The 23,032-nt window shown below is 40.7% G+C and overlaps 2 protein-coding genes and 1 long non-coding RNA gene across 4 annotated transcripts in view; 1 reads left to right on the top strand and 2 right to left on the bottom strand.

Annotated features, from left to right (window-relative positions):
* LOC132540219 (uncharacterized) overlaps positions 1 to 23,032 on the bottom strand; it is a 994,902-nt gene that overhangs the window by 312,577 nt on the left and 659,293 nt on the right. The gene's annotated exons all lie outside the window — the stretch shown is intronic.
* UBLCP1 (ubiquitin like domain containing CTD phosphatase 1) lies at positions 2,223 to 5,961 on the bottom strand. Its single transcript, XM_060198071.1, has 5 exons — positions 5,773 to 5,961; positions 4,769 to 4,860; positions 4,290 to 4,375; positions 4,089 to 4,204; positions 2,223 to 2,374 (listed from the first exon to the last, which is right to left on the bottom strand). The coding sequence occupies exons 1-5, from the start codon at positions 5,924 to 5,926 to the stop codon at positions 2,238 to 2,240; spliced, it is 585 nt and encodes a 194-aa protein (XP_060054054.1). The 5' UTR covers positions 5,927 to 5,961; the 3' UTR covers positions 2,223 to 2,237.
* The window catches only part of RNF145 (ring finger protein 145), a 104,982-nt gene continuing 94,510 nt past the window's right edge, over positions 12,561 to 23,032 (top strand). The window contains exon 1 of one of the 2 annotated variants that reach the window (XM_060198070.1): positions 12,561 to 13,310. In XM_060198070.1, the coding sequence (XP_060054053.1) occupies positions 13,275 to 13,310 (36 nt within the window). In that variant the 5' untranslated portion in view covers positions 12,561 to 13,274. The remainder of the gene's footprint in view (positions 13,311 to 23,032) is intronic. The other variant, XM_060198067.1, reaches the window with a different exon arrangement.

Below are 23,032 nucleotides of genomic sequence, written 5' to 3'. Positions count from 1 at the left end.
AAAGGAGAGGAAAAGTTAAATCATTTAAAGTGTCTTTTTAAAAGAAAAAAAGATGTAACTGCATTCTCAAAATAAAATTCTTTAGCACATGCACACACAAAGAGAAAGTATCACATGACATGAACTAATCAAATAAACTAAAATTTTAGAGACTACTCTATTTGCATTGTCAACAGTCAAGAGACAAAGAGAAGCAATCTCTATTTTTTTCTCTTTTTTCTGCCCATGAAGACTTTGAGCATCTGCTTGACTCCATTACCACTCCCAGTGGATTTTTTTCATTTTAATTTCAGATAGACATTGGCTGTGATGGGGGGAGGGAGACAAAGACACCACACACTGCTCCACTATTCATGAAGCTTCCCCTGTGCAGGTGTTCCCATGTAGTGCCAAGGGCTTAAATCCAAGTACTCGTGCATGACAGAAGTGTGCACTCTACTTGGTGAGCTATCTGATGCTCCCCCAAAAAACAATCTTTTATATTCAGTACCTATTTAGAGACTGCAATTCATATAAACAAAAAAGATTCACAGTGAATAAAAAGGATTTTTCTAGTTATTAACCATTATACATCAGACATGGTCCTAGCTGATATAGTGACATTTCTATTCTTACAGCTACCTTGTAATACAGATTTACTTCATTTCTCAGATGAGGAAATGTAGGCTAAGAGATTAAACAACCTGTGCCACTCAGGATAAAGCCAGAAATTAAAACCTCAGTCTTTCTGCTCTAAAGTAAAGTGACCTTTTCAACCTACTACCAGAAAGCATCACAGTATATTCAAGTCAAATATATAAAATATTATCATAAAAGGTTTCTAGAAGCTGGACAGTAGTGCAGCGAGTTAAATGCACATGGCGCAAAGTGCAAAGGACTGGCATTAAGATCCCAGTTCTAACCCCCAGCCCCCACCTGCAGGCGGTCACTTCACAGGCAGTGAAGCAGGTCTGCAAGTGTCTTTCTCTCCCCGTCTTCCCATCCTCTCTTGATTTCTCTCTGTCCTATCCAACAACAATTACAGCAATAATAACAACAACAACAACAAAAAATAAACAAGGGCAAAAGAGAAAAAATAGCCTCTGGGAGCAGTGGATTCATAGTGCAGGCACTGAGCCCCAGCAATAATCCTGGAGGCAAAAAAAAAAAAAAAGTTTCTAAGTCTATATTAATAACATTTAGAGGGTAAACTTTTTTCTCCAATGCTATTTCAGATGATCAAATTGCTGAATTATACACACACACACACATACACTCCCCCCATGAGGAAGTTTTCTTCCCTGATCTTAAAATTTAGAAATGTATATGGGGAGGTTATTCAGTGGTTAGTGTACAGCGCTTCCATACAAGAGGCCCTGGGTTCAGACTCCAGCACTAAACATACTAGGGCAATTTTCTTTGGTCTGTCTCAATGTGTCTTTCCCTCTAAACATCTTTCTCAAAAGATAAATGAGAAGAAAACAATTTTTTAAGTTTACCAATAAGTATTTAATCTAAATAGCTATAAACTCATATTAACACTGAATAATGGAGAGTCTCTAATCACAGGGAAAAACAGAAAGAAAATTAATAGACTCCAACAACTACATGGCTTCGAAGCAAAAGCCTAGTACAATTAGATGTAGCAACTTTAATTGATGATATTTTGTTTAATTCATAATCAGGACATGACACTGACTTCTGTCATTCCTCAAGTATTAAGGATTTGACAGTAAAGATTAGGAGAAGAATCCTAATCAATGTGGAGCCTCATAAAAAAATAGGGCACCAAAGTAAAAACCCTTTGGTGAGGGGGAGGATAGACATGTGGCTTCTTGGGCCAGCGGGGGTTGGGGGTGGGTGGGTGGGTAGGATGGGACACAGTCTTTTGGTGGTGGGAATGGTGTTTATGTACACTCCTAGCAAAGTGTAGTCATGTAAATCACTAGTTAATTAATATGAGAAGGGGAAAATTGATTGTATGTCTGGAAGTTTTTAAAATACAGACTGAGTCTTTTTAATATAAAAAAAAAAGGCTGTTTTTATTATGCCACCATAATATACTCTTCATATATTTAACTATTTCAATGGTATTTGACAAACATGTATATAAATTTATAGGTGATGTAAGAAAATCAAACATCCTTCATTAGAAATTTGCTAAAAACAAGTGATAAAGGTATGTTTAAACACAAATCATAAAGGTACGTTTAAACACAAGTCATATTTTGTAAAGAGGAAGAATATAAACAACAGTGTTATTTCCATAGAAAGCTAAGCAAAAAATACAGCTTACACCAGATAACAATGTCATAATCCTCATATGCAGATGTTAGGAATTCATGAAGATATGGCCGCATTAATTCTACCCCCGTCTCTGCACAAGACCTATGGTCTAAAAGAAAATCAGTCACATGATTATTTATTAGTTTGGCATCATAATAAGTACCAAGCATCAATGAAACTTATGAAATGTGATACAAGTACCCAAACACAAACTACGTATTCACTGACAAAAAGAGAAGTCTTTTAAAATACATGATTTAACATCCTTGTGGTTCAATTTTTGTTTATCAGCTTTGCTAGGTCTTTGAAGAATTCAGGCATGTACAGCAAAACTATTTTTTTTCTCTTTTCTTCAAAGTACTGATGTATTTTTTATGATAATAAATAACAAACTAGGGAGGCTAGGAGATAGCTTTCCATGTACAAGGTTCCAGATTCAAACCCTGACACCTCAGAGGATAGCCACAGCACCAGGGGGAGCTCCATGGATGGTGGAGCTGTGCTAAGATGTCTTGTCCTTTCTCTGTCTCTTTTTTTCTGTATAAAATTTGTTTTTTAAATTTTTAATATATTTATTTATTTATTGGATAGAGACTGTAAGAAATTGAGAAAGAAGGGGAAATAGAGAGCAAGATAGACACTTGAAACCCTGCTTCACCACTCGTGAGGCTTCCCCTGCAAATGGGGACCAGGAACTTTAACCTAGGACCTTGCACACTGTAATGTGTGCGCTTAACCAAGTGCACCACTGCCTGGCCCCTCTGTTTAAAATTTAAAAAGGAAAAGTTGGTCTGTCTTGGAAGCAATGAAATCATGCATTTGTGAAACCTCAGCACCACAAAAAGATTAGTGTCACCTATTCTCACTTTTGGGTAACTGCCTTCCAACAGAATCACATTTCACCAAAATAGCAGCCCCAATAATGAGGTTTAAAAGTAAGTGTACATACCTTACAACATATATGTAAAGTTTAGTATTTGAGTTCAATAAATGCACTCTAGTAGTAGTAGTTAAGCAACCATTTCTAGACTATTGATGGATATTTTTTCTCGACATGAGAATTTTTTTTTTATTGGAGATAGGACAGAGAGAAATTGAGAAAGGAGGGGAAGACAAGAGAAGGGGGAGAGATATAGACACCTGCAGACCTGCTTCATCACTCGAGAGGTGACCCCCCTGCAGGTAGGGGAGATTCTTTTTTTAATATTTTATTAATTAATGAGAAAGAAGGAGAGAGAGAAAGAACCGGACATCACTCTGGTACATGTGCTGCCGGGGATTGAACTCAGGACCTCATGCCTGAGTCCAATGCTTTATCCACTGCACCACCTTCCAGACCACAACATGAGAAATTTTGAATTCAAGAAACTACCCTGAACATCACTAAACAGCAAGCCAAGAATAAAATATTAAAAAGTTATTTTAAAGATAAATGCCAAACTTAAATGTTAATAGAGAATATCTTGGTTAAATTATACTGTACCCATAAAGTAGTGTGTAAAGTAGATACTTAATTCCCAAGAGTAATACTTAATAACTGAGATGTCCAATATCCCATTAAAAGTAAAAAGGCTATAAACAACACACCTTGAAAAATATACATCACAGCATTGACACTGGTCATCTCTGGCTCTCAGGATTACAGGTGATTTCTTATTTTATTTATCTGTTTTTTCTACAGTGAGTGATTTACTTTTGTAATGAGGAAAGTTTTGAACAAACAGGTCATATGAACCCTGAGTTGAAAGGAAAGGCTAAGCAAACAAAAGAAAAACAAGTTGCTGTGCTTAACAGAAGACAAAGTTCAATCTTTGTTGACTTACCAAATAACGTATAATCAACATCTAATACCAAAAGCTTTTTCCCTTCCCTGGGAGGATTCAAAATTTCCACTTTATACTCTTTCACTCTGCGAGAAATTTTCAAAAGGTTTTCTTCCCTATAAGTAAAATATGAACACATGAAGCATTCTCACATTAAGATCAGTCTTCCTGAATATTAAAAAATAAAAATAAACTGTGTACCTATTTTCTACTTCAATTACTTCATCTTCAATGTCAAAGTCATTGACAACATCATCATTGTCAGGGGGTGGACCTAAGACATCTTCCTATTAAGATGAAAAAATGGTTTTGTTTTATCATATTATCTTTAACATGGCAAATACATACATGCAAGACATAAAAATCAAAGGAAAGATACAGTCTGAATCCAAGAGTCATTCAAGCACACTTGGTGGGAAAAGTTGTACATTTAATCATTCTTTGTAAATGCTCATGGTCAGGGTTACCATGTTATATGTGACCATTTGACTAACAGCTAACTCGATGAAAATAAGCTCCCCTGGCAATTGTCAGCAGCATTGACATCACTAGCACTGTGTAGCTTTCATTTTTCACTGACTGCTAAAGTGACAACTCTACCACAATCAAAACTGTGAGACAACAGTGAAATGTGAATCATATCTGCAAAGGGACAAATGATAACAAAAGTAAACATTTACCAAGCTCTCCTCACGAGTTCCCATCATCATGATTTTAGTATTTGGTTTCAGTTTGAGAGCTCCAAGCTTAACGTCATTTTCTGCAGGTTTGCCTACAATACAAGCAAATGACTGTTTTCTCACTAAAGTTCAGTTGCTTATTTCACTATTCCATTATACAAAACCCTACCATTAAAAGCTTTGATACAGATACCACGGCAAGTTGTTTTTTGTTTTTTCCTTAAATTAACAAGTGTTAATATTAAATTAGTCATGGTCAACTCTGTATGATGTAGCAACCAATACCAAGTTTGTTTTTCTCTAGCTCCATCTTAAAGAATAAAATCTGGTCTTAGTTTGTGAAGATAATTTTTAAGAACTGGAGGTCTGAGATAAAATTGTAGACCTGTGCTACTTAAAACTCACCCTTCAATGGTATAACAAACACAAATAACATGAGAATTGCCTTGAGGCTAGATTTCAATGAGCACTGCCAGTAACTTAAAACCCATCATTCTTTCAAAGACAGAAAAGCTCATTTGGGGAGAGCACAAGCTCAGGCTGTGATGACAAGGCTGTGTGGAAAGGCAGGACTCTGCGACTTCGCTGCCAAAGGTTTAAAACAGGGATGAGGAAACCATTTTTCTGCCAAAGGTCATTTGGAGATTTGTAACATCATTCTTGGGTTACACAAAGTTATCATCTTCAAAATCAGCACTATTGTAATGAAAAAACTTTGGTTGCCTTGGCAGGGCCAGACCATAAGATTTTCTGGGTCACACATGGTACAGGGGCCAGATATTCCCCACCCCAGCTTAAAGTAAACATCAACTATCAAAGGAATGAAAAGCAATGTTAACACAGGTGGTAGTTTCAAAGGAACTTTACAGTCTTACTTTTACCACAAACTAAGAGAGGAATTTCCTGCCAAGGCAATCTCTAAGGGAAAAAACTTAAGAGAATAGTAAACATAAAGATCCATATGTTCATCAATGCCAAAAGTTTGAAGTGGGGCAAGAAAATACCTTTAACTTTGAGACCGAGTAATTTCTGGCGTTCTGGGAGCACTCCTGTGAGTGTCTTGAGAAACTGTTTGAGATCAAGTACAGTATCATCTTCTGAAAGTGTAGTCACTGAATACTCCTGCCCACCCCATTTTACAATTATAGGGAGAGCCATCCTTATGACCTGGCAAAGTTTCTTCAGAAAAAAAAGTACCTAAAAAGAAAAGCACATACAAATTTTTAAAAGTTACAACAGAGACAATGAAGATGTATCCAAACTTGCAGCTATTTCTATTTTATACATTGTGCTTTCTGAATCCTATTTTAGAGAAAGGAGGTTTTTTTGCTTGTCTCTCTTTATAAAAATGCTACCAGAATGCAAAGGTATTAGTATTTGGCTTAGAGTTACCACTTTTTACTATTCCATCAGATTCTTCCTGTTTAACCAGGAAACTGCAACAATGGGCCACCTATATACCTCCTGCTCTGCTTGGGCAGATTCATGCTACAATAAGCTCCTTCACCAAGGACCACCCATGTTCACTTAACATTTGAGAAGTCCTGTGCTGAGTCATTAAGCACAAAACTCTGAAGTAAGATTCCTGGAATCAGACTCCAGTTCCCCCACCTATAAGTGTTCTGATTCTTGGGAATTTGACTCTTAGTGGCTACATTTCCTCATCTGTTTAAAATAAAAAAAAAAGAGGGATGATGATAATACAACTGTTTCTTCAGGTTTTTGTTTATTTATTCTCTTTTGTTGCCCTTGTTGTTTTATTGTTGTAGTTATTATTGTTGTTATTAATGCTGTTGTTATTGGCTAGGACAGAGAGAAATGGAGAGAGGAGGGGAAGACAGAGAGGAGAGAAAGACAGACACCTGCAGACCTGCTTCACCACATGTGAAGCGACTCCCCTGCAGGTGGCGAGCTGGGGGCTCGAACTAGGATCCTTATGCCTATTCTTGTGCTTTGCACCACCTGCGCTTAACCAGCTGCGCTACCGTCCGACTCCCTTCTTCAGGTTTTTATGAGGATGAAATTAGCTAATATTTGTGAACCACAAATTTCCTGGCACATAGTAGGCACAATATAAGGAATGGTTAAATAAATTACCTTTTTAGATCATTCTCAAGGATAGACCATATGTTAGGCCACAAAGACAGCATCAGCCTATTCAAGAGCACTGAAATCATCCCAAGCATCTTCTCAGACCACAGTGGAATTAAACTAACACTTAACAATCAACAAAAGATTAGAAACAGTGCGAAAATGTGGAAGCTCAACAGTACACTTCTTAACAACTTCTGGGTCAAAGAGGAAATCAAGGAAGAAATCAAAATGTTTCGAGAGTTCAATGAAAATGAAGACACAAGCTATCAAAATATTTGGGACACAGCTAAAGCAGTCCTAAGAGGGAAGTTCATAGCTATACAAGCACACATTAGGAAACAAGAAAAGGCACAAATAAACAGCCTGATTGCACATCTTAAAGACCTAGAAGAAGAACAACAAAGGAATCCTAAAGCAACCAGAAGGACAGAAATTACTAAAGTTAGGGCAGAAATAAATAACATTGAGAATAGGAAAACCATACAAAAGATCAATGAAAGTAAATGTTGGTTCTTCGAAAGAGTAAACAAAATCGACAAACCTTTAGCCAGACTCACAAAACAAAAAAAGGAGAAGACCCAAATAAATCGGATAGTAAATAAAAGAGGAGAAATCACAACAGACAATGCAGAAATTCAACATATCAGGCGAGGCTTCTATGAACAACTATATGCCACCAAGCTAGAGAAACTGCAAGAAATGAATGATTTCCTAGATACCTACCAACTTCCAAAACTAAGTAAAGAGGAAGTGGATAACATGAACAGGCCCATCACAGCTAATGAAATTGAAACAGTTATCAAAAATCTTCCCAAAAATAAAAGTCCTGGACCAGATGGTTTTACAAATGAATTCTACAAAACCTTCAAAGAAGAACTAATACCTCTACTTTTAAAAGTCTTCCAGAAGATTGAAGACACTGGAATACTCCCTGCCAGCTTCTATGAAGCCAACATCACCCTGATACCAAAAGCAGACAGGGACACAACCAAAAAAGAAAACTACAGACCAATATCTCTAATGAACATAGATGCGAAAATATTGAACAAAATTCTAGCCAACCGGATACAGCAGTATATCAAAAAAATTGTTCATCATGACCAAGTGGGGTTTATCCCAGGCATGCAAGGTTGGTTTAATATACGTAAATCAATCAATGTGATCCACCACATCAACAAAAGCAAGACCAAAAACCACATGGTCATATCAATAGATGCAGAGAAAGCCTTTGACAAAATACAACATCCCTTTATGATCAAAACACTACAAAAAATAGGAATAGATGGAAAATTCCTGAAGATAGTGGAGTCTATATATAGCAAACCTACAGCCAACATCATACTCAATGGTGAAAAACTGGAAGCATTTCCCCTCAGATCAGGTACTAGACAGGGCTGCCCACTATCACCATTACTATTCAACATAGTGTTGGAAGTTCTTGCCATAGCAATCAGGCAGGAGCAAGGAATTAAAGGCATACAGATTGGAAGAGAAGAAGTCAAACTCTCCTTATTTGCAGATGACATGATAGTATACATGGAAAAACCTAAGGAATCTAGCAAGAAGCTTTTGGAAATCATCAGGCAATACAGTAATGTGTCAGGCTATAAAATTAACATTCAAAAGTCAGTGGCATTCCTGTATGCAAACACTAAGTTAGAAGAAATTGAAATCCAGAAATCAGTTCCTTTTTCTATAGCAACAAAAACAATAAAATATCTAGGAATAAACCTAACCAAAGAAGTGAAAGACTTGTATACTGAAAATTATGAGTCACTACTCAAAGAAATTGAAAAAGACACAAAGAAGTGGAAAGATATTCCATGCTCATGGGTTGGAAGAATTAACATCATCAAAATGAATATATTACCCAGAGCCATCTACAAATTTAATGCTATCCCCATCAAGATCCCAAGCACATTTTTTAGGAGAATAGAACAAATGCTACAAATGTTTATCTGGAACCAGAAAAGACCTAGAATTGCCAAAACAATCTTGAGAAAAAAGAACAGAACCGGAGGCATCACACTGCCAGATCTCAAACTATACTATAGGGCCATTGTCATCAAAACTGTTTGGTACTGGAACATGAACAGACACACTGACCAGTGGAATAGAATTGAGAGCCCAGAAATGAGGCCCCACACCTATGGACATCTAATCTTTGACAAAGGGACCCAGACTATTACATGGGGAAAGCAGAGTCTCTTCAACAAATGGTGTTGGAAACAATGGGTTGAAACATGCAGAAGAATGAAGCTGAATCACTGTATTTCACCAAATACAAAAGTAAATTCCAAGTGGATCAAGGACTTGGATGTTAGACCAGAAACTATCAGATACTTAGAGGAAAATATTGGAAGAACTTTTTTCCGCATAAATTTTAAAGACATTTTCAATGAAACGAATCCAATTACAAGGAAGACTAAGGCAAGTATAAACCTATGGGACTACATCAAATTAAAAAGCTTCTTCACAGCAAAAGAAACCACTACCCAAATCAAGAGACCCCTCACAGAATGGGAGAAGATCTTTACATGCCATACATCAGATAAGAGTTTAATAACCAACATATATAAAGAGCTTACCAGACTCAACAACAAGACAACAAATAACCCCATCCAAAAATGGGGGGAGGAATTGGACAGAATATTCACCACAGAAGAGATCCAAAAGGCCAAGAAACACATGAAAAAATGCTCCAAGTCTCTGATTGTCAGAGAAATGCAAATCAAGACAACAATGAGATATCACTTCACTCCTGTGAGAATGTCACACATCAGAAAAGGTAACAGCAGCAAATGCTGGAGAGGGTGTGGGGTCAAAGGAACCCTCCTGCACTGCTGGTGGGAATGTCAATTGGTCCAACCTCTGTGGAGAACAGTCTGGAGAACTCTCAGAAGGCTAGAAATGGACCTACCCTATGACTCTGCAATTCCCCTCCTGGGGATATATCCTAAGGAACCCAACACATCCATCCAAAAAGATCTGTGTACACATATGTTCTTGGCAGCACAATTTGTAATAGCCAAAACCTGGAAGCAACCCAGGTGTCCAACAACAGATGAGTGGCTGAGCAAGTTGTGGTATATATACACAATGGAATACTACTCAGCTGTAAAAAATGGTGACTTCACCGTTTTCAGCCGATCTTGGATGGACCTTGAAAAAATCATGTTGAGTGAAATAAGTCAGAAACAGAAGGATGAATATGGGATGATCTCACTCTCAGGCCGTAGTTGAAAAACAAGATTAGAAAAGAAAACACAAGTCAAACCTAAAATGGAATTGGAGTATTACACCAAAGTAAAAGACTCTGGGGTGGGTGGGTGGGTGGGGAGAATACAGGTCCATGAAAAATGACGAATGAAATAGTGGGGGTTGTATTGCTAAATGGGAATCTGGGGAATGTTATGCATGTAAAAAAAACAAAAAAAGGAAGAAGAAGTAGAAACGCAAAGCAGAAATTGACTGAGTTTGGAGTATGGCACCAAAGTAAGAAAGCAGAAGTATACTAGAGTTTGCAGTGAGTACCTCCCTAATACTTCCTCTCCACTTTTCCAAGCTTTGGGTCCATGATTGCTCAACAATTTGTTTGGCTTTGTATGTTAACTCTCTTTTCAGTCACCAGGTTCCAGGTGTCATCAGGATGCCAGCCAGACTTCCCTGGATTGAAGACACCACCAATGTGTCCTGGAGCTCAGCTTCCCCAGAGACCCATCCTACTAGGGAAAGAGAGAGGCAGACTGGGAGTGTGGACCGACCAGTCAACGCCCATGTTCAGCGAGGAAGCAATTACAGAAGCCAGACCTTCTACCTTCTGCAACCCTCAATGACCCTGGGTCCATGCTCCCAGAGGGATAGAGAATGGGAAAGCTATCGGGGGAGGGGGTGGGATATGGAGATTGGGCGGTGGGAATTGTGTGGAGTTGTACCCCTCCTACCCTATGGTTTTGTTAATTAATAAAAAAAAAAAAATAAATAAAATAAATTACCTTTTTAATATTTTATTTATATAGAGATAGAGAAAAACTGAAATAGAAGGGAGAAACAGAAGACAGAGAGGAAGGGGGGGAGAGAAAGACCTGTAGCACTAATTCACTGCTTATGAAGCTTTCCCTCTGTAGGTGGGGAGCAATGGCCTGAAGCCAGGTCCTTGCACATGGTAGATAACTTGCACTTAAACCAAGCATACTATCACAGGGTCCCCAAATAAATTTTTAAAACTGAAAGTTCTTATGAACCAGGCACAGTGCTAAATAGTATATAGTCACTATTCCTTGCATGTCTAATAAATCAGACAGTTTTTATGTAGGCCATCTCATTTAATGAGGCTGTCTGATTAAAGGGTCCTCCTTAAAATTAAAGGAATGAGAGTTCTGGTCATCGGCTGGTCAATGAAAAGATCTTCTGACACAGTCTCACTTCTCCCCCAATATTACAACTGTCTTTCCTGAACTGAACCTATAGGAGTTAAAGGATCTGAAATCAATAGTTACAAAGTCCGCAGACACAAACATTTCAGATTATACGGCATCTGCTTGCAGCCTACCAGTTTTAAAACATTCATTCCTCCTGTAGGTCAGAGAACCGGATTTTCTGATTTCTAAGTACTGGCATTTCCAAATGCTACCACTTACTCAAAGAAACATCCAAGTGCATTTGCATGGAACAAGACCAACTAGAAAGGTGAAGGTAAATTTTTAATCAACATGCAAAGCTTATTTGTAAACTTAAAGCATCTTTCACCATGCCCAGTAGTGAAAATGCACTATAAATTTACTCATGCTTACTCGTGTATATTTATAACCTGCTCTTCTTCTTCTAGCGTTTGCCATAACCTGCTCTAATAAAAAGTTAAAGTATGTGAATTCAGGACAATGTATTTCATTTTAGAGAGAATTTGTTTAAGTAACAACATACTAAATTTAAAAAGTCAAGTGGGTCTTTTGAGTCAAATTGAAATACAGTTTGAATATTACTATTCTGGAGCCAGGTGCATTCAGTAGAGTGCACAGGTTACCATGTGTGAGGACCTAGGTGAAGCCCCCAGTTTCCACCTGCAGAGGGGAAGCTTTAAGAGTAGTAGAGCATTGCTGTAGGTGACTCTCTCTTCCTCTCTATGTCTCTTATCACTGTCAGAAAGGAAGGAAGGGAAGGAGTAAGGGAGGAAGGACTTCTCTCCTACTTAAATGTTTTGTGTCTTTCCAGAGCCTATCAGATTTCCGAACTGGGAAAAAAGAGAGGAGGAGGGGGGGGGGCACTCAGACCCCAATAGGCAAGCAAGGAGGACAGCTTTCTAAGCTCCTGCCAAGAACAGTCTTTGCCTGGGGTTTGAGTTCTGCCCCCCAAACATTGCCGACTCGCCACCTCCCCTCGTTCAAAATCTTTTTTACTCGACAAGACGCGTGTTAGGCCAAGAGATGACACCCGGGGCAGCACTTTGTAAACTGGACAGAGCCAGGCGGACCCTAGTGACCTCAGCGCCGCGGCGACACGCTCAGTTGGGCTGCCGCCCGTCATCCTCACGCGCCGGCCTCACAGCCTCCGGGCCGCGGAGCGAACAGGTCGCGCGAGACAGCGCCGAGCACCCCGGGAACTGCGAGTCCCGAGGCCAGGCAGGGAGGAAGCAGGGACCCCGAACCCGGGGGGGGGGGGGGGGGGCGGGGAGAAACCGACAAATCCAGAAGGGAGAGTCTTGAAACGGGGGACTCAAACCCCACAGGGAGAGGGGGGGAGCCCCCGACACAAGCGAGAAGGACCGCAGGGAGAACGCCGCATTTAAGCGCGGACAGCAGACCGGGGCGGGCGGCTGGAGCGACGGCGGCGGTGGGACAAGACGGGTCCGCAGCCAGCCGCCAGCCATCTCGATGATAGCTGAGGAGTGGGTCCCCTGTCCCCACGGTGGCCTGTCCCCCGGGTGTCCCCGCGGGCAGCGCATGGGGGGAGGTGGGCTAGGTGCCCTCACCTGCAGCGCCTCGGTGCCAGCAGCAGCGGACACAGGAACCGGCCGCAGGGGGACTCCAGTCGCCGGAAGTGGGAGGTGGGGAGAGGAACTGGCAACGGAACCGGAAGTCGGAGCTTTAAAACGGAAGCGCGCTGCGGGCTGAATGGCCGCTCTGCTGGTCGCACTTGTGGGCATCCTAAGCAGCCGCGGCCAAGGACAGTCTCTGCCGGGTGACGAAGGAGTCAAGTCTTTCCAGGATCTAGACCGTCGCCCCGATGTCCCTCGAACGGCGGCCGTTCCGGGCGTCTGCGCGTGCGCCGCAGGCTCCGAACACCCCAGGGGAGGGGAGGGCTTCGATTGTGACGTCGCAGGTGTAGCCTCCGGGTGGAAGTCTGAGCTGCGTCCCGGCTGTGAACCGGCCACCCCAGAGAGCTGAGCTGTGCCCTGCGGAGGGAGTCAGGACTCATGTGGCTCTATCATGTCGCGAATGAAGCCCGAAAGGTGACTTTTTGAAAAACTGAAGATTTGGGACCCCTTTTTGGCACTGGTAGTTTCCGCAGCTAAGAGTCCCGCCCATCTGAACCCAATCTCAAGGGGACGGGGAATCGTCTGGAAAGGGAGCCGGAAGCCCTCATGGCTCAGGGGAACCCTAGAAAGCAAGTGAGCACTGCTCTGGAGATGTTTTGTCTGTACGCTCCCGGCCCCACCAGTGCTCCTTCTGCCTTGTGGACTCCAGCCAAACTAACAGCAAACTAGAGGAAAGAATGCCAGACTTTAAAAACAAAGTATATTAGTGATTTAATATTGATATACAAAATTGTAAGGTAATGGGTATAATTCCACACCTCTCCCACCACAAGTTCTGTGTTCCTATTCCCTCCAACGGAAACTGCATTAGTTTTCCCAAAAATCACGTATTGGTTGACTGTTTCCATAACTAGCAATCTATATCTATATCTAATCTGCCCATTTTTTGCTATAGCCCTGCTTTCTCTTCCCTTCTAAGTCACACTACTGAGTGTCTTTTTTTTCCCCCTTCTCTTTCCTGACGTACCCTCTGGGAGTATGGACCAAAGAATTCCAGGCTTTAATGGGATGGTTCCTATTTGGCCTTCACTGCAGACTCCCAGTATGCATTATCACTTGCCACTGGTACAACAACAACTATATATATATATATCCGTTGCCTGCTAGATCAATTTATAGTGCTATCCAACAAAAATTAGGTTTGAAAGAGTAAGAAGAAGGGCTATATTCAAAATTAAGAAGGGCTATATTCAAAATTAAGAAGGGCTATATTCAAAATTAAGAAGGGCTATATTCAAAAGGAAGAAGGGGCTGTATTCAAAATGGTTACACAAATGACCTGAATACCTGAGGTTCTGTCTTCCACTCCATCATAAGCCAGAGTTGAGCAGAGTTCTAGTATCTCTCTAAATCTTTTTTTCTCTGTATTTCGCTCTCATTAAAATAAAACAAAATATTTTTTTTTAAAAAAAGATACGGGTCAAAGAGATGATGGTTATGCAAAAGACATTCATATCTGAGGATCTGGGATCCCAGATTCAATCCCCAGCAATACCAGAAGCCAGAGCTGAGCAGTGTTCTGATAGAAAAAACAAATTAAGGCTGACCTCAAAGATTTAGCAGTTCTTGAATCACTCTGGTTTGCTTCCTCTTGGCGTTGTAACTGATTCCTGTTCCCTCCTTTACTGTGGCCAAAGGGTAGCAAAAGCTGTATTTTGTGTCTCCATAATTTCCTTAGTTAGAACACACACTATTGGGAATCTGGCGGTAGCACAGTGGAAGCATGAGGATGGTTGCAAGGATCCCTGTTCGAGCCCCGGGTTTCACAAGTGGTGAAGCAGGTCTGTCTATCTTTCTTTCCCCCTTTCTGTCTTCCTCTCCTCTCTCCATTTCTCTCTGTCCTATCCAACAACGACTATAACAATAAAACAACAAGGACAACAAAAGGGAATAAATATTAAAAGAATTAAACACACTATTAATTTTCTTTCCCAAGTTATTTTTTAATTGTGAATAACAGTGCTTTACAAGATTGTAAGATGATAGGGCATAATTTCACACTGTACCCACCACTAAGGTTATACTTTTTTTTAAAGGACACACTATTTTACATTCTCTTTTTTCTTTTCCTTTTGGTACTTACTGAGTTCTCTTCACTTTAGAACTCAGAATGTATTTTCAGTTAAAAAACACCCTTGTTACTTCAAGAGGACAGGGAAGCCTCAGAAGTAAAGCAAAACAGCATGAGCAAAAATCACACCAATGGCAAATCTGTCCAAAGATAAGGGATTGAACTCCAGAATAGTTCAATCACCATTTTATTTCTGTTCACTCTCCTTTGCTCTGTTCACTGGTTAACTAGGTGCTTGGCCACTTTATCTTTGCCATGGAAATTAGAAAAGTTGTTTTCGTTAATTATTAAAATCAACTGAGCAACCCAGGAGGTAGCATAGTGGGTACACCATCTGGCCTACAAAGATGAGGAAAATAAATGGGAGTTGGGTGATATAGCACAGTGGGTTAAGTGCACATGGTGCAAAGCGCAAGGACCAGTGTAAGGATCCTGGTTAGATCCCCCAGCTCCCCACCTGCAAGGGGAGTCAATTCATAGGCGGTGAAGCAGGTCTGCAGGTGTCTGTCTTTCTCTCCCCCACCTTGTTTTCCCCTCTCTCCCCCACCCTGTTTTCCCCTCCTCTCTCTATTTCTCTCTGTCCTATCTAACAACATCAGTAACAGCAACAACAATAATAACCACAACAACAAGGGCATATAAAAATAAAATAAAAAACAAGGGCAACAAAAGGAAAAACAAAGCTATAATGAATTTACTAACAAAAGTTTTTTGTTTTGTCACCAAATTCCACTGGTACTTCAAATCTGGAAGATTCCACCTCTCCTGGCAGATTCTTTTAGATAGAGGGGGAGAGACGCGGAGAGACAGAGAAGAAAAGATAACTTTGCATGCTGTTTCCATATGGTGGTCAGGGCTTCAAACTCAAGTCCTCATGGATGATAAAGTGTGAACTATTTGGTGAGCTATCTCACCAGACCTCCCCTCACCCAATTTTTTGAAATTTCTGTATATCAGTATATTTATTTATTTATTCATTTGGGATTTCAGTAGTTTTCAAAACAGATTGGGACTCTGCCAGTCTGTGACATATTTATAAGAATTTGGTGGTATTCATGTTCATAAAACCAAGTGGAAAAATCATGTGTTTCCCTTTTACTGATGGCTAATATCACTTCTCATATCTGCATTGTTATTCCTTAAATTTCCAGAGCTTCATTATCCTAAAGTAAACTTAGAAGATTTACATTTACTATTTAGAATTTCAGTATTAGCACTAAAGTACATTTTTTTAATACTGATAATGTTCAAGTACTACCTCAGGTTGTTTGTTTTGGAATTCTATTTTTGATTTTAAGTAGAAGGGACTTAAGCTAAATTGAGCCAAAAAACACAGGGGAAAGGGAGGTATTAGAAGGGAACAATACCTAATACATCGTACTTGTTGAATATAGTTGAAACATGAACCAAGACAAGTTTAAGACACGTAACCATCAATCCACACACTTTATTCCTAGAATACTGCAGTATTACAGCAGAAAGGCTGAGTGATGCAACCCCTGCATCACTCAGCTCTAAATCCCTAAGTCCCAAGGTGAAATTTTATTGGCCTAACTTCAATCACATTCTGTCTCTGAAGCAATAAGCTCCTCCTAGGGCATTAGATTGTCTCCTGAGGGTTTTCAGGAAAAGAGAGCTTCTCTGGAGGCCAAATAGCCATTCCTTAAGTCTCTTGTAAATGACAGGTAATGGTATCAGTTCTTGTCCCAAAAGACCTTAATCAATCATTTTCTCTTAACATTCTATTTAATTCACTGACTATTTATTCACTGTCTTACTTTTTTTTTTTTCCTTTACCATTGTCAGGGCTCTGTCATTTCAGGTTGACTTATTCAAATAGAGACAGGGACACAGAGAAAGAATGATACCACTGTACCAAAGCTCCCTGCAGTATAGTGAGGGCTAGGTTTGAACCTGGGTCACACCCATCACAAAGCAGACACATTATCCAGATGAGATATATAGCCGGACCTCGCTGTATTCTTTAATAGTACTTACAGTGTTTTCTACATTTAATTTCCCTTCATATCTTAGTCCTTTGGATGCACATTAATTTTAAAAAGTCTACCATGAATAAATGCTATTAAATTGCTATTACTAGCATATCTAAAAAAACATTAAACAGTTCCAAATTAGTTTATGCTTCTCAGTCGAGCTATTTCATATTTAAAATTAATATGAGTCTATCTATTAGTTTTTCTGTTTGCTTTCTCTGAACTTGATTGCATTTGAATAATTAATTTTAACATAAACCAAAACCAGAATTATATTCTCTTGTATAGAGAATCTAACCCATAGCTCTTTTTCTCATTACTTTTCCACAGTAATATTCCTAAAATAGTAATAATAATGGTAACAGCTATTACCTATTTGTACAAGTACTTCAGATGTCTTTGTTGAATTCTCACAACAGTCTTAAGGGTGTCAGATGACCTATTTTGTACCCTAATTTTAAAAGGATGAACTGTATATTCTGCATTTTGCTCATGGTTTGAGAAAATCATGGGCAGTTATCTGTGTTTAAAACCAGAGTTTGTTGCTGACCTCCATTTAACTCAACAGAACAAGGTGACACAACATCATTGTCAATGCTGTTTTGGATGTACTGATTTACTTAGTGTGTGTGTTCATGTGTGCTGGGAATTTTTTTTTCCATTTTCTTCTTTTGGTACCTGAGTGATCCCACCAATCCCTGTGGACTCTCCTGATTTCAGAGAGAGAGTGAAATAGGGAACAGAACTGCCCTATCCCATGTGATGTCAGGGGCTCAAACCTGAGTCCTCACATGTGAAAGTATGTGCTCTATCATGTAAGCTATCTCCTGGTACCTGATTTTTAATTCCAACCAATAGTCAGTACATCTGACATCTGGAATTCTCTTCTGCCTATTTTGTTACAGCCTGTATGAACCTGATGCTTTTATAGTCATGAGAAATGAAACGTCAGACATTGCTTAATTAGCTGACTGCTTGCTTTTATTGTTTCTACTTAATCATTGTAATAGGCGGCTTCAGTCATCTTTCCTTTTCTCAACTGTATCTACTTTCAAGTCTGTTCTCTGTGTCCTGGTTAAATCTTTGACAATTTCATGGGTTCTCTTGATACTAAATGAGTAATCACATAGTAAGATCAGTGTTGCTTTACATTGGTTTGTTCTAGCCCTTCCCCGACAAGAGAATTGGATCAGTCCAGTTAATTTCGCGGGCCCACTTGGCCCCGCCCCGAAGGAACCCCGGGAGAGGGTTCCTGAGTTCGAGAGTGCCAGAGTTTTGAGAGGGTTCCTGAGTGGAGAGTTTCAGAGTTACAGAGTAAGAGAGAGTTCCACAGTGGAAGAGTTTCAGAGGGTTCCCCAGTACAGCTTCCCTGCCCAGCCGTTGTCTCCGCGTCTCTGTTACCCGCCCGTGAAGCTAAACCACCCGGCAAGAGCCTTCCCGAATTTTAACAACAAATGGCGCCCAACGTGGGGCTGACCTGCGCATCTCTCAGATAAGTAAAGACAATTTGGCTACCTATGCACTATGGCCTTCTCTTCTGCTTGTGAAGAGATCTCCAAAGGCCTCTGCTCTTTCTTCACGAGACTGTTTTGCTGTTTCTGGAACATTTATCTCTGGACCACTCTGTGGTTTCCACTCGCTCGGGCGAACTCAGAACAGCCAGCGGGCAGGAGGCAAGGCACGGAGCTGCCGTTTCCACCTGGTTAAACAGCCAGCCAGCCGGCTGCGCCCAGACAACCCCGCGCACCGCGCCTGCAGTCCCACAGCCCCGCAGCCCGCAGGAGGCCTACACCAGCACACAAGAGCCCCTGGAGCCCGAGGCCAACACGCAAGAGCCCGAGGCCAACACGCAAGAGCCCGAGGCCAGCCCACAGGAGCCGGCTCTCCACCGCGTGGCGCAGGGCACTGGACGCGTGATCCCTCCACGCTGCTCGGCCACTGCGAGCAGGGCAGCAGACATGGCAGGGCCATGGGGCAGGGCCGCGGCCTATCATGGCCACCACCCCTGGGCACCTAGGCCCACGCCTTCTACAAAGATGGCCTGCCTGCCCTCTTTCTATGAATTCTGGAACCATCCCGGGCCTCCCGGACCCCCGGGCTCCCTGCCGAAACTGGGCACATGAGATCTCCAGCCGCCGGTCCAGTCTGAAGGCAGACAAGCTGGAGTACGCAGAGATTTGTGTAGAGATCGCAACCTGCAATTCCTAAAAGTGAAGCTGCGCGGGAAGCCACCTCCGGATGGTGAACCCCTCCCCCCCGCAACAACTAAGACAGTATAGATTTAAATTTGTGTTTAAAATGACATGTCTTCGTAACAAAGGTTTCTCTCCTTGTGTATTAATGACCATGTTTATGTGTATGTTTAAAGTTTGGTAAACAGTAGCTTTAAGGCTAAATTCTTACTAGTCAAAGTTAAATGAAAAAGGTTTTCAATGTAATTCTCATAAAGATAAAATTAACTTACATTTAAAGTCTAAGGTTAAAATTAGTTATCAATCAATATATTTTAACTAAGTTAGTCTAAACAAAAGGTTAAATAGACTTGTTGATATGTAAAACCCTCCACTACCTTCTCTATTAGAAATGATAGATCGCACAATGGCTATGCTAATTATTCTCATGCCTGAGGTTTCCTCTCCAGCCCACACCTAGGGTGTGTCTCCATCTTGAATGGGTGTAACAAAAGGTTAAAAGACGTTGTTGATATGTAAAAGTCTCAAATTCCTTCTCTATTAAAAATGTTAGATCGTGCAGTAGATATGCTAACAACAAGTTTTGTTTCATAGTAAGTAAATTGCAGCCAGCTGCCTTTGGGACTCTAGGCCATTCCCCACCCCCATGCAAATGCCCGTCGAGACAAGTAGCCCCCCAGAGGCAAGAAATGTTTTTTTTTAAGCTGATGAAGTTTAGCCCACAGAGGCAGATATGGCCCCCTCAGGCCTTCCCTTGGCAACATGCTGGTTTTTGTTATATATGTTTCTGTTCACCCCACACCCTTGATACTATAATCATTTAGTTAAAAAGAAAAGGGGGAATTGTCGTATGCTTTACATTGGTTTGTTCTAGCCCTCCCCCGCCAAGAGAATTGGATCAGTCCAGTTAATTTCGCGGGCCCGCTTGGCCCCGCCCCGAAGGAACCCCGGGAGAGGGTTCCTGAGTTCGAGAGTGCCAGAGTTTTGAGAGGGTTCCTGAGTGGAGAGTTTCAGAGTTACAGAGTAAGAGAGAGTTCCACAGTGGAAGAGTTTCAGAGGGTTCCCCAGTACGAGAGTTCCAGAGTTGGAGAGTTCATGAGTTCGAGAGTAAGGGAGAGGGTTCCTGAGTTGGAGAGTAAGAGAAAGAGTGCTTGCGCCGCCGCAAAGAGACAGCAGAGTTCTGTTTGGTGATTAGTTTGTCTTAGTTTATGAATCGTTGTTCCTGAATAAAAAAATACAGCTTCCCTACCCAGCCGTTGTCTCCGCGTCTCTGTTACCCGCCCATGAAGCTAAACCGCCCGGCAAGAGCCTTCCCGAATTTTAACAACAGATCAGTATGTCTAAAGTATATCTAAGAAATGCTTTTATCCCAGGTTAAATATAATTAAACTCATGTACAGATAAGGAAGCCGAAACAAGTTGATGTTAAGTGCTTATGTCATACTATAGGCTAAAGGAAGATTTGCACCTAGGCAGTATGACCTTAGAGCTGAATTATCCAGGAGAAATATATGAGCCATTTATGTGGAATTTAAAATGTTCTAGTAGTCACATGAAAGAAGTACACACAGGCGGGATCAATTAATGCCTTATTTAATGCAATATATCTGAATTACTGTCATTTTAATTTCTTTTTTTTTAGTTTATTGGGGAATTAATGTTTTACATTCAACAGTAAATACAATAGTTTGTACATGCATAACATTCCTCAGTTTCCCATTTAATAATACAACCCCCACTATGTCATTTATCATCCTTCATGGACCTGTATTCTCCCCACCCACCCACCCCAGAGTCTTTTACTTTGGTGCAATATGCCAATTACATTTCAGGTTCTACTTGTGTTTTCCTTTCTGATCTTGTTTTTCAACTTCTGCCTGAGAGTGAGATCATCCCATATTCATCCTTCTGTTTCTGACTTATTTCACATAACATGAATTTTTCAAGGTCCATCCAAGATCGGCTGAAAACGGTGAAGTCACCATTTTTTATAGCTGAGTAGTATTCCATTGTGTATATAGACCACAACTTGCTCAGCCACTCATCTGTTGTTGGACACCTGGGTTGCTTCCAGGTTTTGGCTATTACAAATTGTGCTGCCGAAGGTAGAAGGTCTGGCTTCTGTAATTGCTTCCCCGCTGAACATGGGCGTTGACTGGTTGGTCCATACTCCCAGTCTGCCTCTCTCTTTCCCTAGTAGGGTGTGTCTCTGGGGAAGCTGAGCTCCAGGACACATTGGTGGTGTCTTTAATCCAGGGAAGTCTGGCCGGCATCCTGATGACACCTGGAACCTGGTGACTGAAAAGAGAGTTAACATACAAAGCCAAACAAATTGTTGAGCAATCATGGACCCAAAGCTTAGAAAAGTGGAGCCAGACCTTCTACCTTCTGCAACCCTCAACGACCCTGGGTCCATGCTCCCAGAGGGATAGAGAATGGGAAAGCTATCAGGGGAGGGGGTGGGATATGGAGATTGGGCGGTGGGAATTGTGTGGAGTTGTACCCCTCCTACCCTATGGTTTTGTTAATTAATCCTTTCTTAAATAAAAAAATTAAAAAAAAAAAATTGTGCTGCCAAGAACATATGTGTACACAGATCTTTTTGGATGGATGTGTTGGGTTCCTTAGGATCTATCCCCAGGAGAGGAATTTCAGGGTAATAGGGTAGGTCCATTTCTAGCCTTTTGAGAGTTCTCCAGACTGTTCTCCACAGAGGTTGGACCAATTGACATTCCCACCAGAAGTGCAGGAAGGTTCCTTTGACCCCACACCCTCTCCAGCATTTGCTGCTGTTACCTTTTCTGATGTATGACATTCTCACAGGAGTGAAGTGATATCTCATTGTTGTCTTGATTTGCATTTCTCTGACAATCAGAGAATTGGAGCATTTTTTCATGTGTTTCTTGGCCTTTTGGGTCTCTTCTGTGGTGAATATTCTGTCCAAGTCCTCCCCCCATTTTTGGATGGGGTTATTTGTTGTCTTGTTGTTGAGTCTGGCAAGCTCTTTATATATGTTGGTTATTAAACTCTTATCTGATGTATGGCATGTAAAGATCTCCCATTCTGTGAGGGGTCTCTTGGTTTGGGTTGTGGTTTATTTTGCTGTGAAGAAGCTTTTTAATTTGATGTAGTCCCATAGGTTGTCATTTTAATTTCTAACCACCATAAAAAAGTAAGATATTCCATGCTAAGAGTTCAAAGTCCTCACTGCATTTTATAGTCAGTGCACATCTCAGTTCATGGGCTCAATAGCCACATGTGGCTACTAGACAGTGTACCTTCAATATATATCCTTTAGTCTTTTATTCTGTCTCTCATGCTATTCTTCATTATATGTACCTTCATTATGATTTTTTTTAATATAGAGACAGAGGACTAAAACTGAAATTTAATTAATCAGCATTTGTTGGGCTTCTATAGTGACACAAACTATACCAGTTGCTGAAAGACAAAGACATCCCGAAGGCAGGTGTGCAGATGTGAGAGAGATGGATCTGAGTGTGAACAAATTGTTGTCCACTTTTCCTAGTGCTGCTTCCCAGTGAATCTCAGCCTTAATTATCAGTGTGCGTTGTCTTCTCATAGATTTAAAGTAGATTATAGATAGATCTTCCCCATTATCCTAAAGGTATATTTTGTCTTAAATAGCAGTAGGAATGTAATGACTAAAAGAAAACCCAGGTCCCCAAGGATCTACAGCTTGTTTTGAGAGAAGAAAATTGGAATATGACTTTTTCTAGATTGCTTATTTTAAGATCCCCAAAGGAGGAAGTTATTTTATGTCAACGTTTTAGACTAGAATTTTTTTTAGAGAAGTATATTATTCTTTTCCACAGAGTTAATTAAATTCATAGTATACAGACATTGAGTTTCTAGTGC

This window comes from Erinaceus europaeus, chromosome 9 (assembly GCF_950295315.1).
Source record: "Erinaceus europaeus chromosome 9, mEriEur2.1, whole genome shotgun sequence".
Classification (NCBI taxonomy): Eukaryota; Metazoa; Chordata; class Mammalia; order Eulipotyphla; family Erinaceidae; genus Erinaceus; species Erinaceus europaeus.
Note: the sequence above shows the minus strand (reverse complement) of the source record. Positions and strands in the feature narration are given on the sequence as shown.